Source organism: Macrobrachium nipponense, chromosome 17 (assembly GCF_015104395.2).
Source record: "Macrobrachium nipponense isolate FS-2020 chromosome 17, ASM1510439v2, whole genome shotgun sequence".
Taxonomy (NCBI): Eukaryota; Metazoa; Arthropoda; class Malacostraca; order Decapoda; family Palaemonidae; genus Macrobrachium; species Macrobrachium nipponense.
The window spans coordinates 2,928,538-2,948,662 of NC_087210.1; the positions used below are offsets into that span (position 1 = coordinate 2,928,538).

Below are 20,125 nucleotides of genomic sequence, written 5' to 3' on the forward strand. Positions count from 1 at the left end.
ATATCTTACTTTCCTCAACCCTCTCCTATCGACTGATTCATAGTGCAGCTGTTGCTTTGAGGTTCTCTCCACACCTTTTCAAGCCTTTTATTGTCAATTTCCTTACTGTCATTTTCCGTCTGAGCGTTGAGCGATCCCAATGGACTAAATATACTATATTGAGTTCAATTCTAGATGATGTCTCATTAACACAAACCTTCTGTTAATAATAGGAAGGTTCTGACGTGTAACTAATACAATAGACTTTCCTTTTTTATTCAATTCAGGTTTCGTCTTTTGTGTAATACACTTGAATTCCCTTCTAAATTGAATCTAGGTAGCTCAGTTGGCTTCCCCTTGTCTGCTCTCTGTGCTGCTTCCAAGGCGAAGCCCTCTGTGTTGTCTTGATAAATTTCTATGACATACATGACCATACCCTCCCTGTGAGATAGGGAATGGAGTTTTTGGGGGAAGTCTTAGGTTTGGCTTGTGAGTCATGAGCGGCCACTGCCTGGTTCTCCCAGGTCCTAACGTGGGTGGAGAGTGGGTTTTGCCACTCATCTTGTTTTGAGGTTTCAAGAACCTTCTTATTTAAGTGTGCTTTTATATAATTTTCCTTACTCTTATTGTGCTGTTATTGTAACAGTTGTGATATATCATGGTGTGAACTGGAGCTCTTTTAACCTAAGTGTTTGCCGAAGCTATATGTAATAAATAACAAAGTATTAGCTTAGAACATTTGTACAGTAGTGTATTATATTTTATAAGATGTTCACTATAAACATTGCTTTCATATTAGATGCTCACCGTAAGTATTTCTTCGTACTGGTAGACGTAGTTTATATTTATCTTCACAAACACCTTGTTACTGTTGTAGTATATGTTTAAAAATGATAACGCTTTAAACACACAGCAATCAAATAGAGCCATTCGTGAATTTCCATAACGTTCTACCAAACTATGCTACCGTCTTTCTCTCCGAGCTGCTTTTCATTGCTGTAAAATATTTCTCACTAAGAGAGTAAAATGATGTTCAAAAAGCGCTTCGTTACCGGTAACAGTCACTCGCTTTCTTTAGAAAAAAAAAAAAATTATATATATATATATATATATATATATATATATATATATATATATATATATATATATATATATATATATATATATATATAAGATATATATATATATACTTATAAATAAATGAAAGTTCATAGTCAGTAATATGCGTCTCTCACGATCGTCGATACTGATGGAAAGCGCGATTAGGTCCTGAGACGTGTCAAGTCTGCATTGCGACAAGACGTACGTGTGTGTGTGTGCTCTGGGCTATATCGTGTCTAGAGCTTGATGAATGCTAACGTAAATACGGCGCGTTCGATTGTCCCTAGGTCGTTACGCGTTCGATTGTCCTTAGGAACCGGTGCGTTCGATTGTCCCCTGTTTGAACCGACGCGTTTTTTTTAGGGCGTAAACGTGAGCGACTGAGCTGTCTTCCAGACAGCAAGCAGTTAAAGACGTTTGAAACTTACAGTTTTCAGTTCTGTGAGTGCAGACTGCGCATGCGCAGGTCAGTGATCATGGTGGTCAAATGATGGATAAGAACTAATCCCCTGTAAAGAGAGGGCTGGGGGCTGTTTGGGGGCGGGGCGGCTGGTTGTTCAGAAAGTATGCCTACTTCACGAGCTCCACTGTATGGGTTGCTTTGATGATAGATAAGAACTAACCTGTGGCACGGGGAGCAGGGGGTGGTTGGGGGTTGATAGTACCTATCTCAAGTGGTGTGTTGTAGGGGGTCACTTAAAAATTCTTTGCAGCGTCCCTTCGGCCCGTAGCTACAACCCCTTTCGTTTCTTTTACTGCTACCACCTCTGCTCAATCCAGCGCTGAATGACCTCACGAGATCCCAGTGCTTGGCCCGTCGCATGAATTGAATATTCTAGTTTCCATTCATATAAAAAAATGGATGGGAAAGTTGACAAGACGATAACTTTTGTTTTTATATTTTTGTTGATTTAAATGGTATATCTTCTTTCTGTATTTCCCTTAACTTCCTCTTACTTCTTCCTAACGAACACCTTAATATTCTTTGGAAGCTTGAATTTGGAGTCTTTGGCCCCTGTGGTGGGCTTGTTCCATGGGACTCCCCACATGGGACTCCCGCTCTGCCAAATATAGAATTAGAGGAATGTATTTCTGATGATTAGAAATACATTTCTCGTTATAATGGGGATCGGATCCCACAATAAGCTGTAGGTCCCGTTGCTAGGTAATCAATTGGTTCGTAGCCACGGGAAGAATATCCAATCCTTCGGGCCAGCCATAGGAAAGCTGTTAATCAGCTCAGTGGTCTGGTTAAACAATGATATACTTCTTTTTTGTTTTGGTTTTGTTCCATATGACTAGGTTTCATCTTCTTCTAATAATAATAATAATAATAATAATAATGACAATCAAAAGCCACAGTAGTGTTAAAATATATTATTGTATTTTTTACCATTGTACAATAATATATTTTAACACTACTGTGGCTTTTGATTGTCAATATTATAGCCTCGTTACGGAGGTTCCTTAGTTCAATAATAATAATAATATCATCTATGGTGAATCACTGTACTGTCACCCGAAATAATGTGTGAAAAGTCATAATAATGTATATGAGACTGCTTTTTTCGAAATACTTTAAAAAACAGGAAACTTTCGACCCTGTGCACAGCGGTCATCTTCAGCCAGCCGAATAATAATAATAGCAATAATAATAATAATAATAATAATAATAATAATAATAATAATAATAATAATAATTAAAAACCAAGGAAATATCTCTTTGGATCACCGTAAAAGCTGATTTTCCAAGTGATATATTCTGAACCCTTGACATAGGCACTTTGGCAAGGTGTCGCTCGAATCCGGAGAAAAATATACCGTGAGTAGACTTTGGAGCTCAAGCACGCTCTACGGTGAACCCCTTGATTAAGGGTGGGAGTGGGGGAGATGTTGGGGGGCGGGTTCGTTGCTCTTGATGATTGACAGGCGTCCCGGCCAAAGCATTCAAACGGTGGAAGTTTCTTTAGCGGGTTTGTAGTTTTTACGTAGCAGAAATCGACGTATTTTCCATTTCTTCCTTTTGACTAATATTAGTATTAATATATACTAACTGTTGTGGCATTATCTAAATTACTTTGTAGAATATCGACGTTCTCTGCTGCATTTTGAAAGTGTGCCTTAGAATACACTGTATTTTCCATTTCTTCTTTCTCACTAATATTAGTATTATATTTACTAATTGTTCTGGCATTATCTAAATTATTTTGCATATGATCACTGGATATGATACTCTAAAGATAGCTTTATTTGTAGTAGTTGTTGTTAAGTAGGATTGAGGGGTGCAGTTTTTTTTCTAATCCCAAAAGTGTCTTTAGAAATATGAAACCTGATGGTCAAGTATATCTTAGTTTAACCAGACCACTTACCTGATTAACAGCTCTCCCAGGGCTGGCCCGAAGGATTAGATATTTTTACGTGGCTAGGAACCAATTGGTCACCTAGCAACGGGACCTACAGCTTATTGTGGGATCCGAACCACAGTATATCGAGAAATTAATTTCTATCACCAGAAATAAATTCCTTTGATTCCACATTGGCCGAGCAGGGATTCGAACTTCGGACCACCGGATTGGCACCCACTATTTTTTTTCGAGGAACTCATACTGGATGGTGGAAGGAGTAGATGAGGTGTTAGTAAAAATCTGTGATGGGGCCACAGGGTCAGCAGCGAGTGTTTTAGTTGTAGGGTGATGTTTAGCAGTACCATACGCACGATCATGGTCAACTTTAACCTTCAATAGAATAAAAACTACTGAGGCTAGAGGGCTGCAATTTGGTACGTTTGGTGATTGGAGGGTGGATTATCAGCGTACAAATTTGTAGCCCTCTAGCCTCAGGAGTTGTTAAGATCTGAGGGCGAACGGTAAAAGTTCGGACGGACAGACGAATAGCCGTCTCAATTGTTTTTATTTTTATTTTTTTTTTTGACAGAAAACTAAAAATTGATAAGATGATTAGTGATAAATATTCAATATTACATGAATTATATGATGTAAAGTGTCTATACTCTGTTTTTTTTCATCTGTCCACCCGCCTGTGGTGTTTTTGTATGGCAACACTGCGTCCCGGGCTTTAGAGAGTCACATTCAGCTTACATTCAACGATTATAATAATATCCTATTTCGAATATTAACGGTGTAATTCGCATACAGTAAATTATTAAAACACTTTTCAGTTGCAATGTACACCCAGATATCCTTTTATTTACCTAAAACTTACACATAGCGTAACTATCTAAAGCCCGGGACGCAGTGTTGCCATACAAAAACACCACAGGCAGATGGACAGATGAAAAAAAACAGAGTATAGTAGTTCTACACCATTCCAGAATGCTAGTGAAACTTGTCACGATCTACCCGTAGACTTTGTTCAATTTAGGCGTCTTGGTGTGAGCGGTGGCTATAAACGTTATTGATATTCAGATGCGTCTCAAATGTTTATGACAATTATGATACGTTAAAAAGATATTTTTTCCAATTATGATATGTTTCAAAACGTCTTTTTACAATTATGATACGTTTCAAAGCATTTTTTTACAATTATGAAACTTTTCAAAACGTTTGGTACAATTATGATACGTTTCAAAACATTTGTTTTACAATTATGATACATTCAAAAAGTCTTTTTATAATTAGGATACGTTTCAAAAACGTTTTTTACAGTTACGATGCGTTTTAAAGCGTTTGTTATAATTATGATACGTTCAAAAAAATGTTTTACAATTATGATACGTTCAAAAAAATGTTTTACAATTATGATACGTTTAAAAACAATTTTTTTACAATTATGATAAGTTTAAAAAAAATTTACAATTATGATAACGTTTCAAAGCATTTTTTACAATTATGATTCGTTTCAAAACGTTTCTTGTAATTATGATATGTTCAAAAACGTATGTTATTCTAAGGGAAATTTCCCTTTCCATTTATTGCAATCTTTTTTATATCTTAATTAGTTGATAAAGTCCAATTTATTTAGAATGGTTTACAATCCAAAAAATTATTAGCAAAAAAATCCATTTTATTTAAAATGATCTACAAACCAGAAAAGGATTAGCTGAAAAAAACCAATTTACTAGAAATTTTCTACACTTCAGAAAATAATTAACCAAAAAAATTTAGTTTATTCAGAACTCTACACTCCAGAATATAATCAGATAAAAAACTCCAATTCTTCATAATTTTCTATACTCCAAAAAATAATTAGCTGAAAAATGCAATTTATTTAGAATTTTTTTACATTCCAGGAAATGATTAGCCCAATTTAATTATTATAAGTTGTCTACACTCCAGAAAATAATTAGCTGAAAAAAATCAAATTTATTTAGAATCTTTTTTACATTCCAGGAAATAATTTTCCCAATTTAATTACAAGTTCTCTACACTCCAGAAAATAATTAGCTAAAAAAAATCAAATTAATTTAGACTTTCCCACACTCAAGAATACAGTTGCTCGAGAGTCTTCATAAAAACCTACAGCGGATATCAAATAAAGTGTGAAATAAACCGCCGCCCCCTCTCCCCCCACCCCCTCCAGCGCATTCGTGTAATTGCGACATCAATTTTCTCTCATTTCAACGACCCTAACCGACAGTTAAGGTACTGTGGTATGGATTACCGTTAGGAAGGTCCCGCGTGAACCAAGTGGAGAGTTTCTGTGAATTACGAAGATGTCAAGTACAGTATGCTTAAGCCTTCAGCCGTGAGAAGGCTATAACAGGTTATATATCATTCCGCGAACATGCTTTAAAATTTTTTACATTCGCCTTTAAATGAAGTTCTGAATCATTTTAATCTCTCTCTCTCTCTCTCTCTCTCTCTCTCTCTCCATAAACTGAAACTTTCGTGATGTTGGCTATAATTGGTGTCGTTTCTCAAGCTCCTGAATTTCGACTATTTTTTTTAACCATTCCTCTAAATGTCAATTATTTCCTCTCTCCAGCATTTCTTTAAACTCTCTCTCTCTCTCTCTCTCTCTCTCTCTCTCTCTCTCTCTCTCTCTCTCTCTCTCTCTCTCTCTCATGGGCAAACTCTTAACGTATTACATTTTTTTTGTAAGTACTAGTTGCTGTGTGAATTCTTGAAAAATATATCCAGACAAATGCTGATTCGTAGAACCCTTATACCACGGTTTAGTCCGAGTGTAATTTTAGCTAGGAATGCTTTCAGTGTTTACTGGCATTCTGAAGTCAAGTTAGATCAATTCTGTTGAAACGGTGTGAAAGTAAAACACGCTGTTCATCGTGCGTTTGATTTGTAACACTACGCTGAATCTGGGTACGAAATAGATGAGGATAGATCAGTCAAGATGAATTTCTATGCTTGTTTCGCGTTATGCAAATATTTGTTAGAGTATAATGTTTTGATATCTTGATTGTAACCTTGTCATATAGGGACATATAATTTTAGAAGTAAGTAAACAACTTGTCATATGGAGGCATACAATTTTAGAAGCAAATAAACAACCTTGTCATATAGGGGCATACAGTTGTGGAAGCAAATGCACAACCTTGTCATACAGTGGCATACAGTTGTGGAAACAAATACACAAACTTGTCAAATACTCAACCTTGTCATATAAGGGCATACAGTTGTAGAAGCAAATGCAACATTGTCATTCAGTGACATACCGGTGTGAAAGCAAATACACAACCTGGTCATACAGTGGCATATATTTGTGGAAGCAAATACACAGCCTTTTCATACAGTGGCATACAGTTTTGGAAGCAAATAAACAACCTTGTCATGTAGGGGCATACAATTGTGGAAGCAAATACACAGCCTTTTCATACAGTGGCATACAGTTGTAGAAACAAATTCACAACCTTGTCATACAGTGACATACAGGATACCACAATGTCAATGCAAATTTTGATGCTATTTATAAATGTGGTACAATGTAACAGATTAAACATAACATCATGATACAAGGATATTTATACATAGGAATATATTACTAAGAGAATATCGCTTTACTTGAAAAAAAAACATTACCCATAATCCTTCAGTTTTTCCATTAGTACTTACTGCTTTTAAGTATCGTATGAACCGTGTTTTCGTTTAACGATCCTTTCGTATGTCTGTCACACACGAAGTAGGACGCTTTTAAGATGCAATTGTTATAGGTACGTATTTAGAGTCTGGCTTTCATGGGAACTCTCTTTGATAGTTAACTTCACTTGATCATTTGAAAGCGCCATTATCCCAAATAAGCTTCTCGTCGTCAGCATCAAACACAGTCACTTAAGTCATTGTTTTCTTTGTTGAAAGACACTTCTGCTCTTGTGATTTACTGTTCATTTCGTGTGTATTTATATATTGGAACAAGTATATTTATATACATGTATATTTAAATATTTTTATATGAAATTTATTTTAAATTTTGTCCTATTTTTATTTGGGTGTCAGGAGGTTAACCTAGATGTTGTGACGCCAGTTTTAATAGACAATCAATCGTTTGTATATATATATATATATATATATATATATATATATATATATATATATAGTGTGTGTGTGATTGTACTTATAATTTGCATATGCATGCATGTATATGTATATACACATACATACACACACACACACACACACACACACACATATATATATATATATATATATATATATATATATATATATATATATATAATATATATATATATACGTACACATACATATATGCACTTATGTTCTTCGGTAAACATATTTGTACATATATGTGAGTATATATATATATATATTATATATATATATATATAATATATATATATAATGTGTGTTTGTATAATCATATGAATGAACAATAAAACTTAAAAGCTTCTAATATACAAAATATTTATTGGCGCATCAGATATCACTAATACCGTGAACACTACAGCTAAATTTATTAACAGACACATCATGCGTTTCTAAAACTTTTTTTTTCTTTTTTTGCCCAGTCAGGATATTCCCTATAAATAGAATCCTGAAGAGTGAAGCGGGTAAAGGCAGATCTATTCACACTCCACGCCACCGTCGAGATTAGATTACGTAAGGTTAAAAAAAAGGAAAAGAAATAAAAAAGTGAAGCATAGATATCCAGCCACTACGCTGAAGCTGTCATCAGAAGTGATATGCACAGGAATACACACACATATGCACACATACACTATTTATTTATTTATTGATTTATTTATTCTTTTAATAACTGATTTCCTCCTCCCGTATATCATATTACCTTCTGTTACTTCTTTCTAATGAACACCATGACATTCTTTATAAGCTTGAATTTCAAGTCAGTGGCCCCTGTGGTGGGTTTGTTCCATATGGATAGGGTTCGTCTTCCGAATAATAATAATAATAATAATAATAATAATAAGGACTAACAAAAGTATACGAAGACCCAGAAATATACAGACAGGAGAATGACAAACAGAACAGAGGACTGGCACAACAAACCAATGCACGGACAATACATGAGACAGACTAAAGAACTAGCCAGCGATGACACGTGGCAATGGCTACAGAGGGGAGAGCTAAAGAAGGAAACTGAATTAATGATAACAGCGGCATAAGATCAAGCCCTAAGAACCAGATATGTTCAAAGAACGATAGACGGAAATAGCATCTCTCCCATATGTAGGAAGTGCAATACGAAAAATTAAACCATAAACCACATAGCAAGCGAATGTCCGGCACTTGCACAGAACCAGTACAAAAAGAGGCATGATTCAGTGGCAAAAGCCCTCCACTGGAGCCTGTGCAAGAAACATCAGCTACCTTGCAGTAATAAGTGGTACGAGCACCAACCTGAGGGAGTGATAGGAAACGATCAGGCAAAGATCCTCTGGGACTATGGTATCAGAACGGATAGGGTGATACGCGTAAGTAGACCAGACGTGACGTTGATTGACAAAGTCAAGAAGAAAGTATCACTCATTGATGTCGCAATACCATGGGACACTAGAGTTGAAGAGAAAGAGAGGGAAAAAATGGATAAGTATCAAATCTGAAAATAGAAATAAGAAGGATATGGGATATGCCAGTGGAAATCGTACCCATAATCATAGGAGCACCAGGCACGATCCCAAGATCCCTGAAAAGGAATCTAGAAAAACTAGAGGCTGAAGTAGCTCCAGGACTCATGCAGAAGAGTGTGATCCTAGAAACGGGGCACATAGTAAGAAAAGTGATGGACCCCTAAGGAGGCAGGATGCAACCCGGAACCCCACACTATAAATACCACCCAGTCGAATTTGGAGGACTGTGATAGAGCAAAAAAAAAAAAAAAAAAAAAAAAAATTATTATTATTATTATTATTATTATTATTATTATTATTATTATTATTATTATTATTATTATTATTATTATATAATTCATAAAAACGTTAAAAATAGTGAAGTAATTTCATACCTGCGGAATATCATGGCCATTAGCCAGATAATTGGCAATTTACATTTAATCCAAACGATTAATATAGGTTCATTTCTTGAATGAGTTTGAGTCTGAAAACTGAAATTAGTTTTACTTTCTATGTTAAAAGTTATTTCCTGTTTAATTTTATCGTTGAGTGAGACCTTCTACCAGTGTCTAACACCTCATTCGTTGCCTCTGGAATTCCATCACTTTAGGCTCTGGCAGAAAATATGTCTTTCTCCCATCATAGATTGACCCCTCACGTGGCGCACTGTCGGCATTACTTAAGGTTCTTTGCAGCGTCCATTCAGCCCCAAGCTGCAACCCCCTTTCATTCATTTTACTGTTAAAGTTAAGTATATCTTAGTTTAACCAGACCATGAGCTGATTAACAGGTCTCCTAGGGCTCGCCCGAACGATCAGATACTTTTTACGTGGCTAGGAACCAATTGGTTACCTAGCAACGGGACCTACATTTATTGTGGGATCCGAACCACATTATATCGAGAAATGAATTTCTAATCACCAGAAAGAAATTCCTCCGACTCCGCGTTGGCAGACCTGGGAATCGAACTCGGAACTACCGAATCGGTAAGCGAGCACGTAAACCACTCGTCCAACGATGAACTTTTACTGTACCTCCGTTCATATTCTCCTTCATTCATCTGGCTTTCCACAATCTTTAACAATTGTTGCAGAGTGCAACTGCTTTGAGGTTTTCCTCCTGTTACACCTTTTCAAACTTTTACTGTTAATTTCCATTTCAGCGCTAAATAACCTCATAGGTGCCAGCGCTTGGCCTTACTAAATTCTATAATCCAATGCAATTATAGGTTGCATTTCAGCTTTGCGTGTTATTGCAACTTTCCCGACATCAAAGAGAGATACCGAACCTAATTTTTTGTAGCGAATGTAAACTGACTGCAAGTTTTAATTACAAAAATTGTTACTGAGAAGTTCATCTGGTTCATTATTTTTCTACGGGCTGCTCTATGAGCAAGAGCCCGTGCTGGCGCAAAGCCAGCTTAATCTGAAACGACAATAATTTTATTTTACTTGCAGTTTAAACGAAAGAGGTGAATGCTGGATGCCTTATCAGTATATGACCCTTTATTTATTTATTTATTATTTTATTTTTTTTCGAAGATGACTTTTTTTAGATGACTTTTTTTAAGATGACTTTTTTTTTTAGATGATTTTTTTTTTTTTTAAGATGCCCTTTTTTTTTAGATGAATTTATTTTAAGGTGACTGTTTTTTAGATGAATTTTTTTTTAAGATAACTTTTTAAAGGTTACTTTTCTTTTTAAGATGACTTATATTTTTTGAAGACGACTTTTTTTTTTTTTTTTTTTGATTTTTGAAGAAAAAACTTTTTTTTTTTTTTTTAAGATTTCTTTTTTAAGACGTGTTTTTTTAAGATGGCATTTTTTTTTTCTTTTTGAAGATTACATTTTTTTTTTAAGATGACATAACTGAGTAATTGAACCGGTAAACAAAACAAGCCACTGAAATACGTAAGCAGAAGTTAAATTGTTACGTATATAGAACAGATGGTTAAAAAAAAAAAAGCAAAATTTTGGATTATGCAAAACCCTCCGCCATTATCAACACCTGCGCCAGATATCGTTAGTGACCTCATCATGATATTTCCACCGAAATTATGAAATATGAGAAGATTACAGAGCCGTACCCAGAGATAAACGGTTTTACCGTATTTATTTAATTAGGTGTATGCCATTATTGCCTTTTAATTGATAACGTAGATTCACATCAACCGTGCATTTGATGACTAGACCTGTCCCTTGTGACACTCCTCATTGGCTGTTGATAACCCAATCACAGGCAGGATGTATGTTCCACTTCACTTTAGAGATACGTCTTTCGAAAGCATCCCTCAGAGGAGTTGGCACATAATCCTGCCTGTGTGAACTCTTGAGAGAGACTGAGAGTTTCCAGCCCTGTGATTGCCTCATCAACAGCCAATGAGGAGCCGTCGTAAGGGACGGGCCTAGACATCAAATGCACCGTTGATGGGAATCTACTACAGCTAGCTGCACTCACTCTTCTTTCACCCATCTTACTTATCAGCTAAAAAAAATGAAAGCGATTCATCTGGAATAATGGAATAGAATATAAAATTTAGGCCAAAGGCCAAGCTCTTTGGCCTATGAGGTCATTCAGCGCTGAATGGGAAGGAAAACCTCGCAGTTGCACCATGGACGATTGTTAGGAGAGGGTGGAGGAAAGTCAAGAAAGAAAATTGGAAGCAAAAATGTTTAAAAAGTCGACCTTGGAGTCGTCTACTTACTACATATGACTGATCGAAAACGAGGGAAACCTTATAAATGAAGTAACTATAGGATACGGAGGGCAAGGAATGTTAAAAAGGCCGAGAGAGAGAGAGAGAGAGAGAGAGAGAGCACAAGGAGGCTTCCTGAAGGGTTTATGTGAAAAGAATGAGATAAATAAGGGAAAAGGATGCAAGCGATTAGAGGCGAATTAAGAAAATGCTAGATGCAGAGATTTTCTGGGAATATTAGAAAAAAAAATAATGATCTAGGTGAGTATAATACAGGAATTTGCAGGCTGCTCAGAACACTCCTTTGGGGAATGGAGGGAATTTGAGGCTGCAGCGACTTGTCACCTACTCGGGGAGTAAGCCTACGAACTACTTTGTTGTTGTTGTTGTTGTCGTTGTTGTTCCAGTTTGGTAGTGGGTAGGAAAGGTCTATGGAAAAGCCTAGAAAGGTCTGAAAAAGGTGTTTCACGTTGAGTTAAAGATACAGGAATTGTAGAATAGGATATTTATGATTTATTTATTAGAATGAAAATGTAAAAACAATAAAAATAAATAATGTGCATTTTAAACAGTGCAGAACAATGATTTCTAATAAAATAGAGCGTATTTATTTAAATTTCCTCTGGTGAAACAACGCTTTATTTGACTAGATTTTATCACGAGCCGTGTGTAAGCTTGAGGTCGGATCACGCATTATTTCTGTGTGAGTAGACGTTCAAATAAAGTCTGTATATGATTGCAGGACGCTTTGTTTATCATTTCCTCCATTTATAGCTAAGACTTATAATTGCTTTGTGTGCATGAGGCTCAGATATGTATTGTATATGGTGTATTAAGTTCTTGTCTTAAGTTATACCAAAATTATAGGATTGCCATAAACATGGCATATGTTTAATGTAGTGTAGTTAGAGAGAGAGAGAGAGAGAGAGAGAGATAGAGAGAGAGAGATGAGAGAAGAGAGAATGAGAGAGAGAGATGATGAGAGAGAGAGAGAGAATGTGTTTGTGTGCATTACATATATATATGCTAAATAAATCAAAGTAGATGCACGTCACTTCATCATATAAGGCATTATCTATTTGTATTTATTTTTATTATTATTATTATTATTATTATTATATATATATATACATATTTATATATAATGTATATATATAATATACACACAAAATAGCATGCAATTAGTTGGGTACATGTATCTTTTCGTGAATTGCTTGTAGTTTGGTAATGTGTATTAACATTTGTATCCCATATATCCCATATGTTATTGCAACCTTGTATTAGCTCTTGGTAGTTGTGTAATTAATATTTTCATTGCAAGAGTAGATGTTTGCCGATCTTACACACTCCAAGTGCCAGTGATTGAATTTTCATGACACCCGTATTGATTTTATTTCAGAAGGGTTAGAAATTATATGAAGACCCTCTTATTCATCACTGTTTTTGTTTTCCCATTTTTCAGGCAGCACGTTTCAAGGTAGGAACGAAACGACCGTATTTTGGAATCCGGGATTCCGGTCCATATTTTGCACCTCACGGCTTTTAAACACGAACAAAACTTTTTAACTGAGCGCACTCACACTTGGCTAAAACCCCGTTTTCTATAAAGGAGTTATACGATTAGACGCCGCTCAAGCGTATACACAATTCTTCTCTGTTGACCCCATAGTTGAGCAGGGTTAGTGCCCTCAGTGCACCTCAAGCGATGCGCTGTAAGCATTACTTGAGGTTCTTTGCGGCGTCCCTATGACTCCTGCAGTAGATTCACTTCAACCGTGCATTTGATGTCTAGGCCAGTCCCTTACGACGCTCCTGATTGCCTATTGATAAGCCAATCACAGGGCTGGAAACTCTCAGTCTCTCTCGAGAGTTCACATTGGTAGGATCTATGTTCCACCTCTCCTGAGGGATACATCTTTCGAAAGTATCCCTCAGGAGAGGTGGAACATAGACCCTACCCTTGTGAACTCTCGAGAGGGATTGAAAGTTTACAGCTCTGTGATTGGCTTATCAACAGTCAATCAGGAGCGTTGTAAGGGACTGGCCTAGACATCAGATGCACGGTTGATGTGAATCTAATATAGCTGCAACCCCTTTCGTTCCTTTGACTGTACCTCCGTTCATATTCTCTTTCCATCTTACTTCACTCAAACTCCTGGGAGTTGTTTCATAGCGCAGCTGCTTTGAGGTTTTCCTCCTGTTACACACTTTTCAATTCAGCACTTGGCCTCTGACTTAAATCTTACAGTTCCAAATCTACTTCCTCCTCTGTTGGCGAAGTGTCAGGACCATCAGAGTCAGACTTTGTCGCCACAGAATCTGTTGAATCGGAGATGTCAGCTTTACTTGGCACCTGTGCAAATCACGTGACAATAGTACGCGCTTTGTGTTTGACACTTCATCCGATTACAAATGACTTTTGAGTTTTCCACGCTAAATTGGTTACGCTATTTTTGCGCTAATATATTTATTTCCCCGTAATTCAGGAATGTCAAGGTATAGGTAAGTCATGTCACGTACGAGTTTGTACATTGCTGCGTTTTCGCTCGTTTGCTGTCAAATGAATCACTCTTATCTGTTATTCTTTGCACTGCTCACCCGTGTGCGTTTTGTATTTATATGTGTAATATGCAAAAGTTTTTATTTATTTATGCAGTATAATTTATCTTTGCCTTTATACTCTGTATATTATATTTGTAATTATATTATACATATATACATATACATACATAAATATAAATGTTATAATATATTTATATATTATATGTTTATATATATTTATTCATATGTACAGATATATATATTATATATATATATATATATATATATTATTATATATATATATATATATTTTTATACAAACACATATATATAATACATCATATATATACGAAATATATATTCATATATATATATATATATATATATATATATATATATATATATATATATATAATATATATATATATATATATATTTGTCTATTTTTATAATTTATTCATATATAATATATATAGATATATATATGATATATTACTATATATTATATATATATATATATTAATCTATATATTATTCATACATATTTATTATTATTATATATATATATATATATATCATACTCCATATTTGATATATATATATATATATATAAATTGGTATGTATGATATATAATACGGAGACGTACTAGGGTTGAAATAAAACAAACTAGATGCATCCTGACCAGGAAGCATCGTTTACTTAATCCCACTGGTAGACATCTTCGAGAGGACTAAGAGGCAGTGGCGGACATTCACTGCTTAAATGGTGGGTGTCGGTACGGACGAACGTACGGACGCCAAGGAAAAAAAATATTCACACCTGATAGTTATAGGAAGAAAGAGGGAACAGTAAAAACCGTTAAGCATGTGAGGTTATGTCGCTCTATTTACGAAGCTTGTTTTCTCCAGGTAAAGTAACTGGTTTTTCCCTTTGTTGCTTTTTTTCTACACCAACGTTCGGGGCTTCATCATGTTGCTGCTGGTTTCTATTTACCGTAATAAGCTTACTCTTTCTCATATATATATATAATATATATATATATATCTATATATATATATATATATATTATATATATATATATACATACATATGCATATATATTTATATATATATATATATATATATTATATATATATATATATGCGAATACCACAGGAAAATGATAGTCAGAAATCCAAGCGCTTTCGTCTTTGCTAAGACATTGTCAAGGAATGAATGAAATACAGTTGGAAAGAGACTTAACAGGTAAACAACAAGATCAAGAATACCAGATGGTTAATTGCCAAAAAGGTAAAAATCAAAGAGATAATCCAGGATTGTCGGATATCAAACGGTCACAAACCTAAACATAGATTTAACCATAACAGAAACTACAACGTATCGTATAGTCCAAAACATGTGAAAACTGAATATATTAATTTTGTTCCTTATATTTATCTACAACTTTTTTCATTATGAAGGCATCAAGTTTCAGTAAACCAAGACTTAAATTGAGAACATTTCCATTATTTGACTTGATGAAACAAAATTCAATGATATTCCTTTTAACTGTGTCATTACATGGGATTAAGGCTCTTGCTTGACTCCAGTTAATAGGATGATCTAAATCTCTCATATTTATGAATAATGCATTCGATATTTGTCCAGTTCTCACAGAATATTGGTGTTGTTTGAGTCATTGTGAAAGAGATTTACCGTTTTGTGCGTAATAGACTTTATCACACTTTTTGCAATGAATTTCATATATGCAGCCTGGAAGATCTTTAGGAGAATTTTTAATTAAACTCTTGACATTAATATTACTGAAAACAACATTTATGTTAAAAAGCTTTAAAATTCTAGGAATTTCTAAAAGCCTTTCATCATACGGTAATTTTAGAATTTTATGCTTACTAAACTCCAGTTTGTCATTAGTTAAATAAAATTTTTCTAGTCTCTTCCATGCACATCTACAAAAGTCCTTGGGTATTTAAGTTACAATGCAATATCATAACTAGTTTTAATCTCAGCGTCATTAAACTGCGGGCTGCAGACACGTAAAGCTCTTAGGAACATCCCAGAAAAAACAGAATTCAACATTTTGATGGTGATTGGAGTAATAATGAACAAAAGAGGCAATGTCAGTTGATTTCCGAAAGACTGAAAAGGTGAAATTTCTATCATTTCTATGGACAGTTACATCAAGAAAATTCAAATTACATTTCTTTCTTCATCTACAGTAAATTTTATAGAAGGGACTTAATTATTGAGATTATTAAGGAATTCCTGGAGATTTTCGTGAACTGGCCAAATACAGAAAATATCATCCACATACCCAAATCATATAACTTTTTGGGGCAAAATTCTTGGTAAGAGTTTTGTCTCAAAAAATTCCATGTAAATATTGCTAAGGACAGGAGATAAGGGATTACCCATAGCCATGCCATACCTTTGTACAAAGAATTCCCCATTAAAACAAAATTTACTACGTGTATATACACACACACACACACACACACACACACACACACATATATATATATTATATATATATATATATATATTATATTTATATATATGTATGTATGTAGTATGTATGTAAGTATGTAGTATATAAATAAATTTGACACATCTATATTATACATTTAGACTATTTATACTATAAAATATATATGTATATTTATATGAGATCTTGTGGTATCTAGTACATATGCAAAAATATATATGTATATTTTATATACAATACATATATTTCACAAATCTTTCGAGAGAACGAATTCCCAGTTACAAAAAAAACTGTCAATCCCTCCACGAAAGGAATCGCAGGTTATTTTTTGTTTTTATTATTATTATTCCAAGGAATCATAGGAATTAGCAACTTGTTAATTGGAATGATTAGTGTCCATTATTATACTTGAAAAGGAGAGAGAACTTTTGAGCATACAACGTGATTTGAAGATTAGTATATATATATATATATATATATATATATATATATATATATATATATATATATATATATAAAATAATATGATAATAGGGAGATGTTCTGAAGGCCGAAGAAAGCCGTTGGGATAAGTTTGGTAAATGAACGAGAAGCGAAAATAGCACCTTAAGGGGGAACTGAGAGTAGGTAAATTGGCTGTACTTATCTTAGTGAAAGGAGGGAAAGTAAACCTTGTTGACTTGGTTCATGGAGAGCATTTTAGAATATCGCCTGGACGAATGAGACTAGAAGGCGAGTAAAAAGGAAAGTAAACCTTGGTGACTTGGTTCATAGAGATCATTTTAGAATATGGATGAATGAGACTAGAGGTGGAATAAAGCGAAACACATACTGAATTACAGTCGAATGACAAAATATATGAAAGAAGATGAACAGAGAAATCCATGACAAAATAAAATTGACAAAACAGAGATAAACTATAAATATCGCGTTAGATTATACCCAGGTAATCTAAGGAGAAGAGGGTCAGGTGTCTAAGGAAGGCATCCTAGAAGATGAAGTGTGTCCAGGAAGTGAGTTTGTAGAGAGAAGTGTTTATTGTTAAGGTTGGAAGGTCCAGGAAGTGATTTTGTAGAGAGAACTGTGTATTGTTCAGGCTGGAAGGTCCAGGAAGTGAGTATGTAGAGAAAAGTGTTTATTGTTAAGGATGGAAGGTCCAGGAAGTGAGTTTGTAGAGAGAAAACTGTTTATTGTCAAGGCTGGAATGCCCAGGAAGTGATTTTGTAAAGAGAACTGTTTATTGTTATGGTTGGAAGGTCCAGGAAGTAAGTTTGGTGAGAGAACTGTTGTTTATTTTTAAGGTCTGGAAGGTCCAGGAAGTGAGTTTGTAGAGAGAACTGTTGTTTATCGTTAAGGTCTGGAAGGTCGAGGAAGTGAGTTTGTAGAGAGAACTGTTGTTTATTTTTAAGGTCTGGAAGGTCCAGGAAGTGAGTTTGTAGAGAGAACTGTTGTTTATTGTTAAGGCTGGAAGGTCCAGGAAGTGAGTTTGTAGAGAGAAAACTGTTTATTGTTAAGGCTGGAATGGAAGGTCCAGGAAGTGAGCTTGTAGGCTGGAAGGGGCACAGATCCCATACTGAGAGTGGAAAAGGTTGATCCAAATATGAAAATGAATCTAGAATTGCGCTGTTTAGGACGCATGCTGTTCAAGGGTGAAGAAAAAAAATGGGAATATTTCAACAGAAGTCGATATCGCTGCAAGTGAAATATTGCGGTACAGTATTGATAGCGTAATTGGGCGGTCGACGGAGCGTGAAATATGTGTGTCTGCATGACGGGGAAACCTTCCGACCCATTGGCTGATGGATTCTTTGTTCTTTTGTGGGAGGGGAAAGCGACAGAGGCGACTGCAACAATCACATCCGTATGACAGAACTTACACAACTTAGTTTAACGGCAAAAGTGCTTGGTAGCGTTTTGATTTAAGAAAGCACGACCCCTTAGGAGGGTAGTGTCGTCAGTGCACCTCACGAGGTTCACTGCTGGCATTACATAAGAGTCTTTGGAGCACCCCTAGCTGCAACCGCTTTCATTCCTTTTACTGTACCTCTGTTCTTCTTATCTTTCCAATCTCTAACAATTGTTTCATAGTGTAACTACTTTGATGTTTCCCTCCTGTTACACCTGTCAGACCTTCTTACTGTCAATTTCCCTTTCAGAGCTGAATGACCTCGTAGGTCCCAGGTTTTCGTTCGAATGTATATTCGAATTCCATAATCCAAGAAAATATGACGAGCAACAGATAGGAAGGAGATGCAGTGTAAGTTTTTCAAATGAAGAGATTGTTAACTAAATTTTTTTTTGTATTGAATCGAAAATAGAATTAAGGCCAAAGGCCAAGCACTGGGACCTATAAGGTCATTCAGCGCTGAAACGGAAATTGGCAGTAAAAAGTTTGAAAGGTGTAACAGAAGGAAAACCTCAAAGTAGCTGCACTATAAATCAGTTGGTAGGAGAAGGTGGAGGAAAGTAAGATGGAAGAAGATAATATTAAGGGAGGTACAGTAAAAGGAATGAAAGGGATTTAAATTTTCGTACGAGCTTGATGGCGCGCGCCACGCACGCTGGAACCCGGGGCTGTTTTTTCCCCCCATCCTGCCCTCACCCGGGGCGGACAAACAAGAATGATCCACTTAAATATTATTATTATTAGATAGGTAGATAGATGATAGTCAGTTGATGATGTGCATAGGTAGCGAAGAGACGGTAGAATAGTTTGTATTAGGGAAGTGAAAATGAGTGATGATATAATTAAGTTAATTATTCTTAATTTATTTATTAATTTTTCCATTTGTATTATTTATATTTGTTATTTTTATTTTTGCTTCTATTAACCTTGATTTAATTTTTTCTATCAACCTTTAGTTTATTATTTTTAGTTTTAATATTTTATTGGTATTATTTATACCATAGTAGATTCACATCAACTGTGCATCTGATTTCTAGGCCAGTCCCTTACGATGCTCCTGATTGGCTGTTGATAAGCCAATGACAGGGCTGGAAACTTTCAGTCTCTCGCGAGAGTTCACATGGGTAGGATCTATGTTCCACCTCTCCTGAGGTATACGTCTTTCAGGAGAGGTGGAACATACATACTGCCTATGTGAACTCTCGAGAGAGACAGAGTTTCCAGCCCTGTCGTTGGCTTATCAACAGCTAATCAGGAGCGTCGTAAGGACTGGCCTAGACATAAGATGCACGGGTGATGTGAATCTACTATAACTGGGCGGTTTCCCACCCATCCCTTGCAAGGGACAGAAACATAGCGCCCATTAGGAGGGGTTGAGGGGGTTAGGTAGGATGAAACTCCATTATAAACCATC

General features: G+C 35.3%; 1 protein-coding gene across 35 annotated transcripts in view; it reads left to right on the forward strand.

Moving 5' to 3' along the window:
* The window catches only part of LOC135196123 (titin-like), an 856,828-nt gene that overhangs the window by 39,036 nt on the left and 797,667 nt on the right, over window positions 1-20,125 (forward strand). For 31 of the 35 annotated variants that reach the window (XM_064222640.1, XM_064222602.1, XM_064222614.1 and 28 more), the window contains exon 2: window positions 13,241-13,255. The exons of the other annotated variants lie outside the window; for them this stretch is intronic. In XM_064222640.1, the coding sequence (XP_064078710.1) occupies window positions 13,241-13,255 (15 nt within the window). The remainder of the gene's footprint in view (window positions 1-13,240; window positions 13,256-20,125) is intronic. 35 annotated transcript variants of the gene reach the window in all.